At 55.2% G+C, this 19,032-nt stretch overlaps 1 protein-coding gene across 1 annotated transcript; it reads right to left on the bottom strand.

The window, feature by feature from the left end:
• Positions 1 to 392: 392 nt before the first annotated feature.
• PYGB (glycogen phosphorylase B) lies at positions 393 to 18,781 on the bottom strand. Its single transcript, XM_054819093.1, has 20 exons — positions 18,442 to 18,781; positions 16,066 to 16,167; positions 14,089 to 14,167; positions 13,117 to 13,220; positions 11,530 to 11,661; positions 8,898 to 9,009; positions 7,742 to 7,824; positions 6,657 to 6,800; positions 6,218 to 6,310; positions 5,944 to 6,090; positions 5,647 to 5,810; positions 5,183 to 5,297; positions 4,366 to 4,467; positions 4,137 to 4,284; positions 3,537 to 3,595; positions 3,069 to 3,210; positions 2,512 to 2,719; positions 1,948 to 2,082; positions 1,724 to 1,790; positions 393 to 1,477 (listed from the first exon to the last, which is right to left on the bottom strand). Exons 1-20 carry the CDS (start codon positions 18,682 to 18,684, stop codon positions 1,325 to 1,327), a joined length of 2,532 nt encoding a protein of 843 aa, XP_054675068.1. The 5' UTR covers positions 18,685 to 18,781; the 3' UTR covers positions 393 to 1,324.
• Between the last annotated feature and the right edge of the window lie 251 nt (positions 18,782 to 19,032).

The raw sequence follows: 19,032 nt of genomic DNA, 5'->3' as shown, positions 1-19,032 counted from the left end.
CTGGGAATGGTGAAAATGGGAGCTGCCTGTGGGATTTCTAGCACAGGAGCCCCGTGTGCCATTTGCGGGGCAAACCCAACACTGTAACCCCAGCACAAATAGTCAACACACCAGGGCTGCAAGGCTTTTGCCTTAGCTAGCCTAGTGTAGCCTCCGGTACCAGCTCCCTCCTGTACATCCTGTGCGCTGGCAGGACTGACCTTTCTGCCATGGGCACGTTGCCCCCATGACAGTGCCAGCACCCCAGCACTGTGCCAGCTGCAGGGGACCATATCCCATGAAGCCACAGCTGAGGAAAGCCAGCATGGCTATTGGTGTCAGGGCCTGAACTTGTTGCAACCTGTACCCACAGGCTTCGAGTAGTCACAAGTCAGCCCAAAGTCAAACCAGCAGGCGTTCTGGTTGTTTTAATGAGTTGGTATCACACAGGGGGTACTGGTGCACTACACAGCACTACGGGTGTTAAACTCTGACCCCGGCACCGGGAGGGACACACGGAGCAGCATGACCCAGCTGAGATGCAATACATGTGTCCCCCCCTCCATGTAGCACCCAGCACACAGCTGTGCCTGGACAGCCAAGGGCCTGCTCGGGGCCTATAGGCCCAGCAGGGTCAGCCACCCATCTGGCAGTGGCAGGTACAGCACTCTCTGTGGAGGCTAAAAATCCCTGGAGTGGCTTGGTTACTGGGCTTTTAGTTAACAAGGTGTGGGAGGAGGCTATGGCAAGCTCTGTGGCAAGGAAGTCTCTGATCCCAGGCCCTCTGTCCTTCTTGTGGCACATAGATTTGTGGGTGCCTGCACTGGGGCCAGCTGCTTTAACAGCCAGCCCCCCCTGCCTTCTCTAGGTGTTAATGGGGATGGGGGGTGACCGGAGAAGCCAGCAGTGGCCTCTCCCTCCCCTAGCTTGGTGGCTGGAGGAGGATGCAAGACACACTCTGTGTTGGCTAAACCTGCTTCTAGGGCAGCATCAAGGAGGCTAGGCCAGGCTGCATGCAAGGAGAGGGGAGGATTTAGTAGGAAAGCCCTTGTTAAGCATGGAGCACAGCTGTGGAAGACTTCTCTGTGGTCATCACACTAAAAGCACTATGCAGCACATGCAGGCTGGATACATGGGTACAAACACAGGGTCCTTTCTCCTCTCCCCCAGCTCCTGTTCCTCACTCAGGGCTCCTCCTCACAGCATCCTTCTACCCCCTCCCCCCCGCCCCCCCTGAGGGAAAAGCCTTGTTTCTGCAGAGCTGAGCCCATCTGACTGGAGGTGAAATGCAGGTGAGGCCTCCTGGGCTGGGAACCCATCCATCCTTCTGTCCCTCTGTGCTGCATCAATCCCGGGGGAGGTTGGGTGGGGGGATTTTTGTGGCAGATGGCTCCACACCCCAGATCTCCCGGGCATACTCCATGATGGTTCTGTCACTGGAGAACTTGCCCGAGCATGCAATGTTCCTGATGACTTTCTTAGTCCACTCCCGGGGATCCTGGGAAGAGAAAAGGCAATGTCAACAGTCAGTCCCTCACCCAGCCTTGCAGGGCACCAGCTTGGCTGGTTTAAACACCGTGGTGTGGGGTTGCGAAAGCAGCAAACCCTGCCCCATGCCCGCACGATGTCATTGTAAGAAGGGCTCATCCCCGTTCCCCCCGACTCCCCCTCCCCCCCAGTCTCCTCCCTCCACTGCCATGGCCAAGGACCCCATCCCTCCCCCTCGCTAGTGTTCAGCTCTTACCATGAACAGCTGGTCCACTTGGCCTTGGCATTTAATGTAGGCCTCGTAGTCAGCAAACACCTTAAACCTGAAACCAAAGCAGAGTAAGGCTAGGGTCTGCCTGCCGTAGGGTCCCAGCCTGGCAGGACAGGGCAGTGCAGACATCTTCCCGTGGCCAGGCAGGGCTTAGCCCCTGCCCAGGGGGACCTAGGCCAGCTGGAAAGGAGATGCTGGCCAGGACTTACCTGTCGTGGTGCATGAGCATGTTCACAACATCCCTGAAGCAACCGGGGTCTCGAGGGGAGAAAAACCCGCTGCTGATCTGGTCAATAGCCTGCCGCAGCTCTGGCAGGCGCTCGTAGTACTCCTGTGCGTTGTACCTGTGCCCAGCAGAGATGGGCTGTAAGGAACTGATGCTCTCCCCTGGGGCCCAGCACCCGGAGAGCGGGACCTGACATGTCTAGGGCAGGCAAGGATGTTGTATGGCTCTTGAGTGAGGGGCCTTGTTCTGGGGCTGTGTCCGTCAGAGGACCCTGCTAGTGGCTCCAAGACCAGTGGCAGTGCCTGGAACACTGTGCCCAGGCTCACACCCCATTCACAGCCACTGTGCTCTGGGAGAGCTGCTTGGGCTGCATCCTTGGTGGCCCATCCACTGACCAGCCCAGGGTGGACACTGCCTCCAGCCCCCCACTTTTTCCTGCTCCAGAGCTGGGGTCCTTTCCAGAGATCACGGCTCTCCCTAGCAGAGCTGGGACCTGTATCCCCATCTGACAAGGCCTGGCACGCATTAGGTTCTCCCCAGCACCAACCCTTGGCGATCCAGGGCCTCCACATCCTCCACCCGCATGCCAAAGATGAAGAGGTTTTCTTCGCCTGCTTCCTCAGCCATCTCCACATTGGCCCCATCCATGGTACCAATGGTGAGGGCCCCATTCACCATGAACTTCATATTGCCGGTACCCGAGGCCTCCGTGCCAGCTGTGGAGATCTGCTGGGAGAGATCCGCTGCCGGGATCACTGCCGGGTGCAAGAGAGGTAGGAGTTAATCCTTGGCACACTGCAGCTCCCCCCATCCTGGGCCAAGGACAGCAAAACAACCCTGGGCATTTGCTAGTGGCCCTGCTGACCTCAACCTCAGCCCAAACAGCATGGCTCTGGGGCCAGAGCCAGGCTCAGCCCTGCCGCAACCCCAGGCAGCTCCTGTCACTCCTGCATGAAGCTGACTTCTGCCCTCTCTGGAGCCCTCAGGCCCTTCCTAAGGGAGAGCCAGGTGACCTGCCATGACAGCCTCTCAGGCCAGCCAGTTTCTGGGCTCAGCTGGGACATGCCCAGCTCCTGATGTGTGCTTACACAAGACCAGACGTACCCTTCTCGGCCAAGGATACCCGGTAGTTCTCCAGGAAGATGACCTTGAGCCTGTCCCCCACATAGGGATCGTTGTTGATGACCTCACCGATGGACGTGATGAGTTTGATGATCATCTTGGCCATGTGGTAGCCAGGGGCCGCCTGAAGAAGAGCAGCCCAGAAATGGTGAAGGCTTTTAGGGAAGGGAGAGCATGAGAGGTGCCAGTGCACATCCTCACCACGGGGAGAATCTAGGCCTCACCTCTGTTGTTCACATGGATCAGCAAAAACACCCTACTGAGCCATGGGGAAAGAGCGATGGGGCCCTATTCGGTTGGATTAGTCCATGCAGGTGTTTCCTGAAGAGCCCGCCAGCAGACACATGCTGGCTAACCTACAGCAGGCCCGGCAAAGCCATAGAAAGGGGACACCACCTTCCCCACATCCCCACTGAGCCATGCAAGCACCGAGTCTGGAACATACGTTACCTTTCCTCCAATCATAATAGTCCTGGGCACAAAGGATTTGGATGGATCGCTTCTGATGCCTGAAAGAGCAGGGCATAACACAACCGAAGTGAAGATAAACTGGACAGAGCTTATTGTGTGCATCAGAGGTGGGCTGGGATCCCAGCCCATGTCATGTGGACCCAGCAAACTTGCAGGACCCTGAAGCCCAACCAGACATCTGCCGGAGCTGTGCTGGGTGAAAATGGGCTGCAAAGTCAGCACGATGCAGAGCTCCAATGACTTGCCTCCCTTCAGGAATGGGGAGGGGCCTGAAGCATGCACTTGGGAGTGGGGTTTTGACTTGTACCAGGTCAGTCCTAACACCTACTGTACAGGTGTGGGGGTTACCTGGACCCTGGGACCCAGCTGGGCTGGAGATGGGGGCTGTGAGCTTTTCCTGAGCTATGTACGATCCTTCAGACCCTTGGTCTTCCCTCCTGGAGAGAAGCCCTTCATGACAGGAGGGCAGAGCTAGGCTCAGGAGTCCTTGGCCACCAGCTGGCATACTTTTACACAGGAACCCTGGCAGTGAGAGGCTGGGACACACACCCCTTGCCTACCAGCCCAGGCAGGACTTACGGTTGTAGAGGGTGATAGCATGCAGGCAGTTCAGCAGTTGCCGCTTGTACTCATGGATTCGCTTGACCTGAACATCAAATATGGATGAAGGGTTGATCTTGACCTTGTATTGCTCCTCCAAGTAGGCTGCAAACTTCATCTTGTTCTCCTGGCAAGAAAATCTGATGAGGAACAGGTATGGGTTTGTGACTTTAGCCTTCCTCCCCCCACCCCCTCCAGTGCACATTACCTGTTTGACTTTTGCAACATCCCTGATAAAAGTCTCATTATTGATGAAATCCAGTAGCTTCTTCAGCTGGCTCAGATCTGTGATAAAGCCTTCCCCAATTTTCTAAAAGAACAAACCAAGAGAGGGACATCCCACCCATGAGACACGTCACCCAGTCCACAACTGCACTTCCCCAACAGAGATGGCACAGTCCCATTGGGAACTGGAAGAGGCACTCTGGCCAGGAAAAGGGGCAGTTTCTTATGGTGAGGTTAGTCCTCTGTGTCATCAGGGAGCCCAAAGGTACAGGGGAAATAGGGCACTTGCAAAAACCCAAACAAGTCCTTCTGTCTCCAGGAGCTTTAGAAAGAGGGTGTGTGCACATGCACCAGAGCCTCTTGGAAGCTGGAGAAACTGAGCAGCAGGGCATAAATATACATTTAATTGCAGGACATTATTCAGCTATGGCATGTCACAGTGTGAAGCAAAAACCTGTGTTAAAGAGACATAACTGGGGCTGGAGCTCCAAGGGAGCTCCTTTGTCCCTGTGAAGCTGAATGCTTCTGCAGACACCCCATTTCACACACTGTGGTTGTGTGTAGCCACTGTGAAGGCAGTGAACCAGATCCAAATTTCTGCAACTTTTTTGGCCAACTCTTCATCACCAACTCTAAAGCCCAGCCAGTCTCACCCCTGCATGTGCAACAGGCATGCTCCTCCCAGGCTGTCCTCACTCACATCTGCCAGGCGTTAGGCAGGTCTGATCAGACCACACAAAGAGGTGATCAGAAGCCAACGGGCCATGCTCAGCCCCTCACTTTAGATGCTTGCAACTCACCTCAGCGATAACGTCGGCCAGTCCCGGGTTGCACAGCAGGAGCCAGCGCCTCGGCGTGATCCCGTTCGTCTTGTTCTGAAACTTCTCTGGCTCCAGTTCATAGAAATCCTTGAACCTGCAACACCAGGGAGCTCTGAACCACTCACCACGGCCCAGAGCTTCAGCTGGACCCCCACTGCCCAGGCTCCTGACACGGGGCAGTCTGCAGATCTCCCTGTAACAAGTGTGAACTCTCTAAGCTGCCTCTTAGGCCCTTCCTCAGCCGTAAGCCAAAGGTTTCACCAGCCAAGGGAGATGAGTGAGACCTTGCACGCACACAAATGTGGCTGTGTCCCCAGCCCGCCATGCCTAGCAAGGCCACCAAAGCAGACCTTGACACCTGATGGCTCCAGATAGACCCCCAGGCTTGCGGGCAAAGCCCAGTGAGAGGAGAGGGTGCGTGCCTTGGGTGTCCCCCAACTCACACTGAGTTCTTCACAATGTCAGAGTGGATACGGGCCACGCCGTTGACCGCATGGGAGCCAATCACACAGAGGTGCGCCATGTTAATACGTTTGCAGTCTCCTTCCTCGATCACTGACATCCTGCGGAGACGGTCAATGTCGCCTGGGTAGAGAGCTGCCACTCGCTACAGGCAAGCAGGGAGGCAGAAAGAGGGACATTAGCAACCCAGCCGTAGGACCTAGGAACATTCCCATCCTAAAGGAGCCAGATCAAGACCCCCAGAGTTCCTACAGCCTGTGACCATCCCAGTCCCTTACGTCCAGATGCATTTGGTTGAGGGCGTAAATGATCTCTAGGTGACGTGGCAGCAGCTTTTCAAACATGGAGACAGGCCAGCGCTCCAGGGCTTCAGGCAGCACTGTGTGGTTGGTGTAGGCACAGGTCCGTTTCGTGATCTCCCAGGCCTGCATTACAGACAGCAGGTTAACGTGCACGTACCCAGGCCAGGAGGGGAAAGGAAACCCCCTGTGAGGGCAGGACAGCAGCTCTTTCCCCTGCAAGGTTCAGCATGGACCTCCCGGCTCTGCTTACCTTGTCCCAATCCACTTTCTCCACATCCACCAGGATCCGCATGAGCTCTGGGATGGACAGGGCAGGGTGGGTGTCATTCAGTTGAATTGCCACCTGCAACACAGACTTGCTGGGCTCAGATCTGGCAGTGATAGGACTGTGACAGTATCCCACATGCATGGGGCTGAGATGAGGGTCGGCCACGAGCCTCTTCTCGTGGCACACACCCCAGAAACAGACAGAGCTCCTAGGACAGAGCTTTTCGTTCAACCTTTGCAAGTTTTGCTCCAAATTGCAAGTTTTTCCCTGGCAAGATAGGTCCAGAGATCACCTGTTTTCCAACCCAAATTGCCAGGGTCTTTGTATACATGCCCCTGCTTGGTCCTGAGCATCCTGCTCTCCCTCAGGATAGGCAGGTCTGGCTGAAACGCCCTCGGACCCTCTCTGTCCACAAACTCACCTTGTCTGGGAAGGTTTCAAAGCATGTTCTCACAGGGTCTCGACAGCCAAATTTGGAGGACTTAAAGCGCCGGATGATGTCTTGGAGGGTAGCAGCCACCACAAAGTACTCCTGTTTCAGCCGCAGCTCCTTGCCTTCAAAGAACTGCAAGTGGGGAGACCACAGCCATCAGTGCTGCAGCTGCCACCCCCAGTTGGCAGCCAGTCCCCTGGAGATGCTCCTGTCCACTCATGGGCTTCCCAACAGGCCTCACAGGTTCAGCACCTCATCAGGGCAAACGTGGATTTTTCTCATACTGCCTCTGATGGGGCAGCAGCTGTAGGGACTGACAAGGGACCCAGCATCCCAAACAGCTGCCCCCAGAGGGCAACAGAACCTGCCACATCCACGCTGCTCCTACAGAGCAAGAGCAGCTCCCGCCCTCACTTCAAGACCCTTTACAGGGTTTTTAGAGCAAGGATTTTGGACTCCCTGCGATAGCCAGGAGCCAGTGTCTCTGGACATGCCAGCTGCCTCCCACGCGCACTACACTTTACACTGGTCTATTTTAAAACACCAACAGGAAAGAGAGGATGGGGTTAAAGTGCCAGAGATGAGCTTCTCCAGCACAGATGCTAATCCATAACTGGAAAGTGAGGGCTCTCCTCTTTTGGATCAGGTGCCTGGTGAGTGCATGGCCTGGGACAGTCCCTGCAGTGAGAAATCCCTCGACCTGGGGATGGAAACGAGTCCCCCCTCATGGCTACTTCTGAAATGACAGCTTACTTTTGCAAAGGGTAAGCCATGTAAGCTGGCAACTGTCTGGCATTTGAAGGAGTAGTATGTCTTCCCCTCCTTGCAGCAGGGAACAGAGCAACTGTACAATATGGGGCAGACTCTGAGCTGCCATCAGTCAGCAGAGACCCTCCGGAGCCAGCAGAGCTGCATCTGTTCACTGAGAATTACAGGGCCAACCTATTGTATTAAAAATCCTCAAACCAGGACAATCAGGTGGCCATGACCTTCCAGCGCTTGCAAACAAGGTGATACAACTAAAGGGAGGATGATCCCGAGCAGCAGGGAAGAGAGGCAAGAGAGTCACTCACGTTGTCATTTGGGTACAGGACTCTGGATATGTTTTCTGCCAGGTTTCTGTCCAACACCGCCTCGATGTAGTCACCTACATTGACTGCAGCAAGAGAGAAATACACACAGCACTGCAGCAGCTGCAGCGGTTCAGGCAGGTCCCTGACACTGTGCTTTTCCATCTTCTCTCGTAGAGAGATTTGTAACAGGAACATTCAGGCTGGTATTAATGAAACACGAATGGGAATGTACATGTACGAAAGGCACCAGGGAGACAGAAGAAGATGGGATTAGAGAAAGGTACATCTCCATGCAGTTTCTCAAGACACACGTGTCAGGAAGGACAGACAGAAACTGAAGACAGATAGCAGCCAGAGAAGGCAAACAAAGGAAGCAAGTTACCAGCCATCTTGCTTCCGGACTAAGGAGAAATGGGGCAGGGCAAAGCAGCACAAAGACCGCAATCACCCTCAACTCCTAAAGGGTACAAAAGTCTCATCCAAAACCCAGGTCCCAGCTGCCGATTAAGAGTTGAGATGACATTATGAGGACTCAAGAGCCATCACCCCTTGTCCCACACAGGTTCTCCAGGCAGGGCTGCTTGAACACACACATCTCTCTGCTTGCCACTATGGAAGAACACATCAGATCAGTCTTCCCCTTCTGTCACAGCCTAGCACTGGCATTTGGTATGTTAGTTGCCCTGTTATCTGCTCTTCAGCACCACAATTAGAGCCTAGAAAGCACACTAGAGAGGTCACGCATGGACCCAAAGGAAACCAACAGTAAAGTGGGCTGTGCTGCTCTTTTCCTTCAGCACTAAGGGATGATGCTGCACAGAAATGACCCTCCATGGCAAGCGTGGGTCTGCAGCTCATTTGGTGATGTGGGGAACGCAGTCACAGGTGGTCTGTCACTTGGGGAAGGCATAGGGCAGGTTTGGAGAGCGTGATGGGGATGGAAGGAGGATGGCTGGGTGTCCTGGTGCATGAGGGCTCTGGAAGTGGTTGGAGGTAGTGTGATCCATGGATGCGCACACAGCGCTGTGTTTCAGAGGTAGCCAGGGGATATGGATAAAGCAGGCCAGACGGAGAGTGCTGTGCCGGGTGCTACGCACACAGGAACATCCATGTCCCAGCCGGGCCAGAAGAGAGGCAGTGGAGGGATAGCACTTACATTCTTGGAGGTTGAAGTCATTGGGTGCTTTTGCTGACCACAGCCTCATGGTGTTCACCGTGTTGTTCTTGTATCCTGGCACTGGCGTGTCATAAGGCATAGCAAGGACAACCTGAAAAAGGACAGGACTCCCCTCTGATTAGCAGCACAGTGGTCTCAGGGAAGGTGGGAAAGCAGCTGAAACCTCTGCAGGAAGAATCCAGGCAATTCCTGGCTGTGGTAAGGATCTCAAGGATCTCACCTCACTAAAACACATCTCCTGAGCTTCACAGACTTCCCTGCTATCATGGGCACTTCCAGCACCCACTGAGAGAGTATTAATAGGGGAAGCAGAGCTGTTCGGAGCTTTACTGACAAACAGGAGCTACAAGCCCATCAATGAAATGTAAACGAGTTTTGCAAACAACCTGCTGACCTTCCTATGCCAATTAGTCATTCACCAGAGCACTGCAAGCATCCTCAGCTGGCCACTGCAATTCTGTCTGCGCTGGGGTAGGGCCAAGGCGGCTGGGACCTTTGTGTTTCCATCTGGGATAAACTCCACAGCCCGCATCCTTCCTGTTAGCCTTCTGCAGCCTGCCAGGTCCAAACCTTACCGCCACAGCACCATTCCCACAGCAATTCACCCAATGTTCAAGGTTTGTTGAACCTGCCTGGGTAAATCTGCTGAAATCTCCAGCACCCAAACTGAACATGAGTACAAAACTATTAGTGCAGCCTACGGATGATGCTTAAGCATCAAGATGCTGCACACATGGCTACAGGGAGTAACACTGGGGCTCCCAGCTCAGATTACACTAGCCCAGAAAGGCATGGGTGTGCTTCCAAGCTTGTGTGCTCCAGCTTACTGCTGTGCCAACATCTGCGTGCCTCCAGACCTGCTGAGTAGCAAGGCAAGGCACCCAGACCTCAGCCTGGAACAAAGAGGCTGAGGGCTTATGCCAGCAGAGCTGAACGGTGCTTGCAGAGCAAGGCCCAGATCCTGCAGCACGGAGCCTGGGCTGCCTCACTGACGCTGTCAAAAGGAGCCAGCATCCTCCTGAACAAGTCAGCGTGTACTGGCACGACAGCCCGGCAGCCAGAGGCTGTCCCCAAGCAAAGACGTGAGAGGTAACGGAGAACTGAAGGAGCTGTGCTTACAGGGCAGGGAAAACCCAGGCAGATCAGCATGTTGGCGCTCAACAGCCTCTTCGTGCTGGCATCAGCAACATTTCCCCTCTAGGGAGAATCAGCGAGAGCTCAAGCTCTCAAAGCTGCTATTACCAGCTCCGAACGTGGAAGCTGGCAGAAAGCCTGCCCTGCCTGAGCCACGGGACTGGGGCACACATCACATGAACTGAGTGATACTATATTTGGTGACCGTGTCTTTGGCTTTTTTGAGCCTTTCTAACTTATTCCCTTAACAGCACTATCTGAAAATTCACCTCCTTGCAGGAAGCAGCATTTCCATTGCACTGCTTGGAATCCCTGACACCCTGGACTACCGCTGGGGTCAGAAGAGGAGCACATTTAAAGGCAAGGGCACTCGGTCTCCAGGTGGATGTCTGCTTCCCCAGAGAGCTCTGGCACAGTGCCTCCATGCTGTTCACAGGGCTGTGGTGTTGAACCCCTGCACTGTGTGTGTCCTGGAAATGGCCTAGGTCATTCAACAATGGCCTTCAACAACCAGGGTCCCTGGAAAAGGACATTATTTATTTCTCCTCTGAGTGGGCCCAGGCAACTCTGCAACTGAGCTTCAGCTCTTGGTGCTGAAGAGAATGGCTTGGCTTTATGACTGTGCGCTCCTCGGATGGACAGAGCTGGCTTGTCAGGCTGAGACACCCTTAAACATCATGGGAACAAGGCTAGGTCATGTCCCTGAATCCCAGAGAAATTCATAGTCCTTCCTCCCTCCATCCTGGGCAGTGCTTAGACAGGAGAGGCTGAAACATCTTAAATCCCCTTAATAAATCTGTGCCTTTTTAAAGCTTGCCTTCCTCAGCTGTAAGACTGAAATGCATTTACAATGCAGCAGCCTGTGCTCTGAGCAGGCACATGTTCCTGAAGCACAGCATTACCTCCAACCGTGGGAGGCTGAAGAAGCATTTGCTCCCCACGATGCCACAAAACAAGGCCTCCAGGCAGACTGGAGACTTGAAACCGTGCTTCCAGCCGCCCCTGACAGCACTATACCCATCAGGCTGGTCTGGGAAAGAGGAACTTGCTCTGATCACAGGAGTTAAACACCCACAGGATTGCTCCATGGCCATCCCACGAGATGAATCTCAACCCGCAAAACCACTGGGTTTGAGCAAACAGTAGCCAGGAGCAGTGTGGAAGGAGCCTAGCACAGCTGCCAGGGATATGGTCCTCCTCCAACAAAAATCCATGCAAGACTATGGGGCTTCACCGTGGAGATCAGTAGAGAAGGAGGCCCCAACTGATCTGAAGTTACAGCTGTGACTGAATATCATCCCTCTTTTTCCTCAAATCCTGCTGCAGCCATAGCCAACAAAGTCACCTTTGTAATTGCAAGGGTAGCAGAAAGACTTTTGCCAGACCGGGAAAGAGGCAGCCCCAAGGACAGACTCTCCCCCTCCATGCTCCCCTGACCCGTCCTCCCCCAGCCCAGCACCAAGGGAGATGTTGATACCTGGGTGTCGATCCACTTCACGCCCTCGGGGGTGTGATCCACGCGGCCGTAGAAGTGCACGGGGAGCATGTACTCTGGGCGAGCTTTCTCCCAGGGATTGCCGTAGCGTAGCCAGTCATCAGCCTCCTCCACCTGCAAGAAGCAAACAGGGTTCAAGTGATGGCTTGTGTCTCCAAGCAAAGGCTAAACTAGGCTCTCCGAAGGGAGGCCAGTTTAAAAGCAAAGCTTTAGTAAGCTGGCTTTAAAAATGGATATGCAGAGGCCTCTAGAGGACAGCTGGGCTGTTCAAAACATGGATGACTACATCCAAGCTGGTATAAATAAATCGCCCTCTATGGGCTTTGCAGAGCCATATAGGTTTAAACCACCCAAACTGCGTGAATCCCTGCACTCAGTCTGTCTCGAGGGCTTTACATCCAGTTTGACTGTGACAGTGGGATACGTGGGATGTGGTTCCCTAGAAGCCCATCAGTGCTGTTCCTGGCCACAAACCACCCCTTGTAAACCACGTCTTGCTAACTGCTCTGCCCTCTGCCAGAGAGGATTTCTCCTCTCTGCTCCTAACAGCACCAATGGGAGTGAATTCAGCAGAACAACCAAGCTGAGCTGATGTGCACCAGAAACCGGAGGGGCTGAGGCACTTGGAGAGATGCTCTGTGCCTGCGGGCATTTCTCTGCCAGGCGGGGGGCAGGTCTGAGCCACAACCCAGCCTTGCCACCACCTCTGGGGTTTTTTTAAGTGTAACTGACTGTAAGTCAATTACAGTGGATGTTTTTTCCCCGTTTTCACCATTTGTAGGGCCTAGCATGGCAGCTTCTTTGTGGAGAAGGAGGAGAGAACAACCCTCAAACCTCTCACCCTCCCTGACTTGTAGAGAGCTATTTCAAGAGGAAAAAAGGTGTTTTATGCTCAGAAGCAAGGCAAGTCTCCTAATGGAAACCATTTCCAGACATACACTGGGGAAAACTTGCAGCTAGGGCAGTTTTTTAGCCTATTTTCACTTAGAAAATATTATGACCATAAACGCTACAAGGAGTCCCTGTTTAAGCCCCCACTGCCAGTCTCCCAGGGAACCTGCAGGAGCAGCAGCACCCCAGGCACTTGCACGTGTTCCATCATGTTCAAATTCATCCTCCACCAGACACCTTCCCGAGGTGTTCAGCCACATCTCCATCCTTAGCCTGACCCCTTGCCCACTCACTGCCCGGCTGGATGGGGCTCTCGGGTTGTGGCAGCTGTGCCGTGGAGCCGTGGGCAGGGAGACCTCTGGTCCCAGCCATGCCCTGTGGGCTCAGCTCCAACACCGTCTTGCCAGGTTGGTCACTGGTGTGGGTGAGCTTGCACGTACTCCTGGGTGAGCGCCTGCTGCACACGCACCACCCACATTTCTTTGCTCAGGCGGTCAGAGCACAAGCAGTAGCAAGTTACAGCCCATCTGGCACCAGGTGATGGGCTCAGGTGCCCAGTTTACGAACAGACCAAGGCACTGCAGTGCCATTTGTGTGGCCAGGCCTCGTCCACAGGCAGAGGCAGCCACCGCAGCAAGAAACAGAAGGAGAAAGGGTGACTTGAGTTTGCCAATGTACCTGCCAGCCGTCGACAATCTTCTGATTGAAGATACCAAATTCGTAGCGGATGCCGTAACCATACGCTGCCAGTCCCAGCGTGGCCATGGAGTCCAGGAAGCAAGCTGCAAGGGCAGAGCATGGTCACGCTGCAAGGAAACTCAACCCTCGCTTGCTGCACCTGCTATGGCGTGCTGTGCACGGGGGCGAGGAGCTGTCAAGACCAATGCCGCTGGAAACATTTATTACCCTGAGGAAACCCACATGCAGCAGGGACAGATGGGGATAGCCTGCAGCAGGACCCCATGCACGTCCTGCCGAGCCACCTGGAACACCCCAAAGTTGCCGATGACAAGGATGGGTCACCAAAAATCCAAATCCAGGTGTGTTGCAAAGAGATCTTCTAAACTTGCTCAAGGTGCCCACACCTTGCTCTAAGCCTGCCTGCCTGGTAAAGCAGGGCTTCTGACCCTGACTCGCTGCTTCACCAGCTACTTTGCTATTATTGCTTTCAAAGCAAACCCTTCCAGCCCTCAATCCGAGGCAGCTCTGGTAAAGATCAACCTCGGCACTTCCTCTGTGTTGGAGAGCTCTTTTCTCCAGCAGTCCCGTGGGACAGACAGAATAAAATAGCAGCCAACAATCTGCCTACGTGAGAGCTGCTTGTGTGCCTCTGAAAAGTGAGAGATTTCACAGAGACGTGAGGAGAAAGGCTCCAGACAGCCTCTTTCAGCCGCAGCCCCGCCTGCTGTGCTGCTGACTACACAACTACATCTCCTGGATGCTCTCACCGGGGAAGGGGCTCGTTTCTGGCCAGCCAGGAGCAGGCAAGAGGGCACCACGCTGCTGAAGGGCTGCAGGGCGGATGTGGGCTGAGGTCTGCATGCTGTCCCACTGTGGTGCTGGCAGTGAGGGTGTGACAGTCTCCAGACAGGCCACCCTCAGTCCCCGTGCACTCTGTGCGAGCAGGGGGCTCCCCTCTCCCCACACTACCTGCCAGGCGGCCCAGGCCTCCATTTCCCAGCCCAGCATCTTCTTCGATTTCTTCCAGCTCCTCCACGTCCAAACCCAGCTATTGGGGAAAGAGCCACAGCAGAACACGTCAGCACCCGAAGCCCACGCCCTGGGGCTGCTCTCTGAGGATGGCAAACACAGATCCCAAAACAACCCATGCCATGGGAAATTAAACCTGCGGGGGTCTCTACATGCCCCCATCCTCCCTTCCCCACAAAGCGTCTCACCAGCCTCTGGTCCCCGGGCAGCCCAGTTAATTGGAGAACAATTTAGCCCATCATCAAACGTTGCTTTCTCATGAACTAGGTTTCCTTAGAGACCTTAAACAAAACACTTGTCTCCCGGCAGTCCCTCATGTCAGGAGGCCCTTCCACCAAACTCGCTGTGGGAGACAGGATGGTGAGTGGCCAAGCTGGCATGCGAGGGACAGCCGAATCCTGCCCAGGTATGCACGCTGCCCCTCTGCTCGCGCCTGCCCAGTCCTTGAGGAAGGGCACGACCACGCTGGCAGCTGGTTACTGCAGTGTTTGCTGTTACGCTCTGTGTCTTCCCGCATCCTGCCCCGCCTGCCACCAAGCTCCTTGGCCAGAGTCCACGGCTGGAAGGGGTTGTTTCTTCTGCTGCATCTCTCAGGTCATTTGTTCTCTGGCTTGCGGGCTGCTGCTGGATGAAGGCTAAGCGTGCCAGCAGCAAGGACTCTCCAAGAGTCAAGAAATGCTGCCTCTCAGAGGGCAGCAGTATCTCACCTCAGTGCCAGGGGGGACAGTGGGGAGTCAGCCTGACACCATGGCTGCTCCCCAAACCACTCTCCCAGTGCTTCAGTGGTCTACAACCACAAGCAGGCAAGCCTCATGCACAGTGTGATGGGGTCATGAAAACCGAGGCGAATTCTCTCAGTGACAGAGCCATGCTGGATATGAGACCTCCAATCCCAGCTGGCCACTGGCCATGACGAGCTCCACGTCAGAGCCTACAGTGAGGGAAGCCTCCGCTCACATGTTGGGCCAAACCAGCATGTGGAAAATGCCTCGCAAAGGGACTCGAGGATACTCCCTGAAAATAAACAGCCTGCCTTCTGAGGCATGATACCTCAGAGAGGAAACGTGTCAGGTCCCTCCCTGGAAATCCCTTCCCATTCCTTGGCAGGGAAAGTGCTGGCCGGCCGGGATATTTCATCAGGAATCATAGCACCTCATTTTGAGAGACAGTGACAGAGTCCAACTTCTGCTAGAAAGTGTAACTTGGATCAGTCCAGTGGGGTGGGGGGGGATGAGGAGGGGAGACATAAAGCTTTTGGGTGAGAAAGCCCAAAACCTCATACTCTGTCAAAAAGGTAACTGTTCTGCTGCAGAGATGGCTGCAAGCCTAAGTAACCATGGCTTCACGTTTCTGATTGCCTTGGTGGTACTCAACTGTGCTTTTTCCAGTTTGAACTCATTATTTTAATTCGAGCAAACTACTTCCTCCCTTTCTTCCTTCCCAGTGATTCACTTTTATCTGTAGCACTGCTGCAGTGCCTTGTGTACCTGCTCGTATGAACTGTAATTTGGTGTTTTGGTGCTCCAGTTTCCCCTCCTGGCCCAGCCTCCCCCATTAGACTACATCTCCCGTGATGAGCCATCATCTCTCCTAGTAATGGAAAACTATTTGCAGCCTGGGACTCCTTAGTCTTTTGGAATACTGGGTGTTGCTTTCTGGATACTTTTCTGGATTTTTCCCAGCCACTACAGGAAAATAGTGGTTTGAGAAAACCATACTCCAACTCTCAAGGAAGCCCAAGGTCCCACATGGACTTCTCTAGGGGATGAAAACCACTAACAGAGAACCAAGCCTCACTTCATTTAGTCAAAATAACACATCATTAGGAGGCAGCCCTGGGAAATACAGATACCCAGACGTCCGTGTGGAAAAGTTTAGCCAGTTCCTCAGGGGGACCCCGGTATCCCAAGATGTCACCTGGTAAATGGCTTCATCGCAAGCATTCTGCAGGCCCAGGTTCACCATGGTGTTCTGCAGGGTGCGGCCCATGTAGAACTCCAACGACAGGTAGTAAATGCGCTGGGGAGGCAAAGCAAGACACTTACACACAGCAGAGCATTTCACTTTCACCAAAGTCACTTAAAATTAAGAGCAGACTCGAGTGCTTTCCAGAGTAGGGATGTCTTCCCAAACTGGCTCTTGGCGCCTGCTCCTGAACACCACGCAACACAGTTTGTTTGTCAGGATCTCGCACGGGACGCTAGCCAACCCTCCGCTGCGCGTCTCCCTGCCAACAGCCTTCTATAGAAAAATCTCGTTCCCTGTTAAGTGTTTCCCTAATTAACTAAGGGCAAGAATTATCTAGGATGGTGAATGGTATATTTATATGCCGTCAAGCTCAGTTGAGGTGATGCTTATGCTGGGCTTTTAAAGTTTTCCCATGCTGAGCTGAAGCTGATCTAGAGCTTGCTGAAAGCTGGAGCGAGCCCCTCGCCCCATGCACACCAGCCAGGCTCAGGGCCAGGCCCCTTCCTGCTAGCGATTTTCCAGCACTCGTATCGCGCGGGTCCTCCTGTCCGCCTCATGCCAAGTTTCACGCACACGTATCACCCTATTGAACAAATAAACTGTCCCACGGGTGGCAGGGTTCCTGGCACAACCGTGCAAGACAGGCTGCTCTGAGGTGACCTTCCAAGTTTCAGAGGAGCTGTGCCTGTGCCGCGAATGCTAATGAAAGCCTGTTTGTAGGATGAGAATCAGGCTATGCAAACTTTTGCCCTCAGATTTATCGCCATAGATATTTTTATAAATAAACAGGAATTTTTAACGGAGCAATAGCCTGACTTTAAACTGTACTTCCCCTTGAACCTCTTTCCTCCATAGCTGGGATCTTGCCCTGCTAGCCTTGGAACACGCTAAGCAGCAGGATTACCCGCTCTGCCACCTCTGCTGGGACTCCAAAAGGGTCCATCTGTTCCTTGGGGCTCATCGGAAAGACTGAAAACATCGCACAGTTGCATAAATACTTTACTCCTTTTAGTCTCCCACAGGGACGTGTTTCTAGCAAAAATCTAAGCAAACGCATTCCAAGCTCCTCTTAGCCTTTGTGGGATCTGTACAATCCCTTCTGCTAGTGCAGCAATACGGATCAGAGCGCATTTGTGTGAGTAAGGATAAAAGGGAGAGCTCCACGCACCGGCGTAACTCCCAGCGTGTGTGCAGCCGTACTGGTGAGAAAGTGCAGTTTGTTTCTTGTGTCAAGGCAATATTCATAACCCCAAGAAAAGAGTTGACCGGGGAGGCAGCTGCCTGCTGGGAAGGAATGTGCCTTTTCCAGTACACACCTGCCCTCTGGGGCTCTCTGGTTAAGTGCTGGATCAGGTCTTAATTCAAAAGGATTAAGGCTGGATAACACCCTGCAGCCCCCAACATCTCCAGCATCGCTGTCCTGACTTGACAAGTCGGGAGGAGAGGAGGGAGCATGCCGAGTTCCTTGGGAACCACCAACTCCCCAGGGTTTGGTGACCTGGGAGAGCTTGTCTGGTTTGCATGAGGCAAGAAACTCCTCTCCAGCCTCAAAGCTGAGCTGCCTGCGGGCTCTGCAGGAGCAGAGCCAGGACAGGGCTGTGCTGGCATGTGCCGAAACACAAAGGTGACGGTGCCCACAGGGGACACCACCGCGGGGGTGTGAGTGCAGGACATGGCTGCGGTGAAGTGTGCAGAAGAGCTGGCGGCAGCAAGGTCCATGTGAGGACAGGCTTACAGGGGGATCACAGGGAGCGTGGCTGCAACAAGGCACAGGGGGTCACAGTCGTGGGGAAGCCCGAGCTGCAGCAAGGCTCATTGGGACAAGGCTGTAAAGAGGCTTGTGGGGACACAGCCATAGCAAACTGCATGAGGGACATGGCCGTGGCGATGTCCATGGAGACACAACCATGGCAAGATGTGTGCGGGGGACACGGCCATGGTGATGCCCACAGGGACACAGCCATAGCGGTGTGTGTGAGGATCACGGCCTTGTGCACGCAAGGTATATGGCCGTGGCGATGCCTGTGGGGGAACACAGCCCTGCAGGGTGCATGCAAGAGGTACGGCTGTGGCGATGCCCATGAGGAAGAAGCCGTGGTGAGGTGCACTAGAGACACAGCCATGGCAAGGGGACACGGCCACGGTGAGGTGCATGCAAGGGACGCGGCTGTGGGGATGCCCACGGGCCACATCCGCAGTGGGACACAGAGACACCCGCGGGGCCGACGGGGAAGGCGCAGCCGCCGCGCCCTCGTCCTCATCCCCGTCCCCCCGGGGCCCGGCTTCCCCCCGCGGCGGGGCCCGGCGGAACCGGTCGGGGCTCACCTTGGGGTCCCGCTCGTAGTAGTGCTGCTGGGTGCGGATCCAGCGCCCCACCAGGTGGTCGCGCACCGTGTGGGCCAGCGCGAAGTAGTAGTCGCGGGGGGTGGCGACGTTGCGGTCCTTGACGAGGGTGAAGTGGAGGTGGCGGTTGAAGCTCTTGCGCACCTCCGCCACGTCCCCCAGCCCCGCGATCCCCCGCACGCTGATCTGCTTCCGCCGCTCCCCGTCGCTCAGAGGCGCCGCCATCCCGCCGCCGCCCGACCGGCTCCGCCGCTGGCTCTGCTTCTGCCGCAGCCGGGGCCGCCGCGCCTGCGCCTCCGCCGCCCGCGACGAGGCGGGGCCCCGCACGGCTGGCGCCCGGCCCGGCCCCCCGATGAGAGGAGCGGCCGCCCGCCCGCCCCTGTTCGGCCCCGCAGCGCCGGGGCGGGCCGCGACACGGCGGGGGGCCGGGGCTGCCGCCACCCTGCCGCCGGTCCCTCACCCCTGGCCCGGGGTGGCGGAGGGCTGATGGGGACAGGGGTGTGTAGGGACTGGGATGGCGTGTGGGGACGGGGGTGGCACAGGGGGTTGCGATGGCGTGAGGGGACAGGGATG

Source organism: Grus americana, chromosome 3 (genome assembly GCF_028858705.1).
Source record: "Grus americana isolate bGruAme1 chromosome 3, bGruAme1.mat, whole genome shotgun sequence".
In the NCBI taxonomy this organism is placed as follows: domain Eukaryota; kingdom Metazoa; phylum Chordata; class Aves; order Gruiformes; family Gruidae; genus Grus; species Grus americana.
Note: the sequence above shows the minus strand (reverse complement) of the source record. Positions and strands in the feature narration are given on the sequence as shown.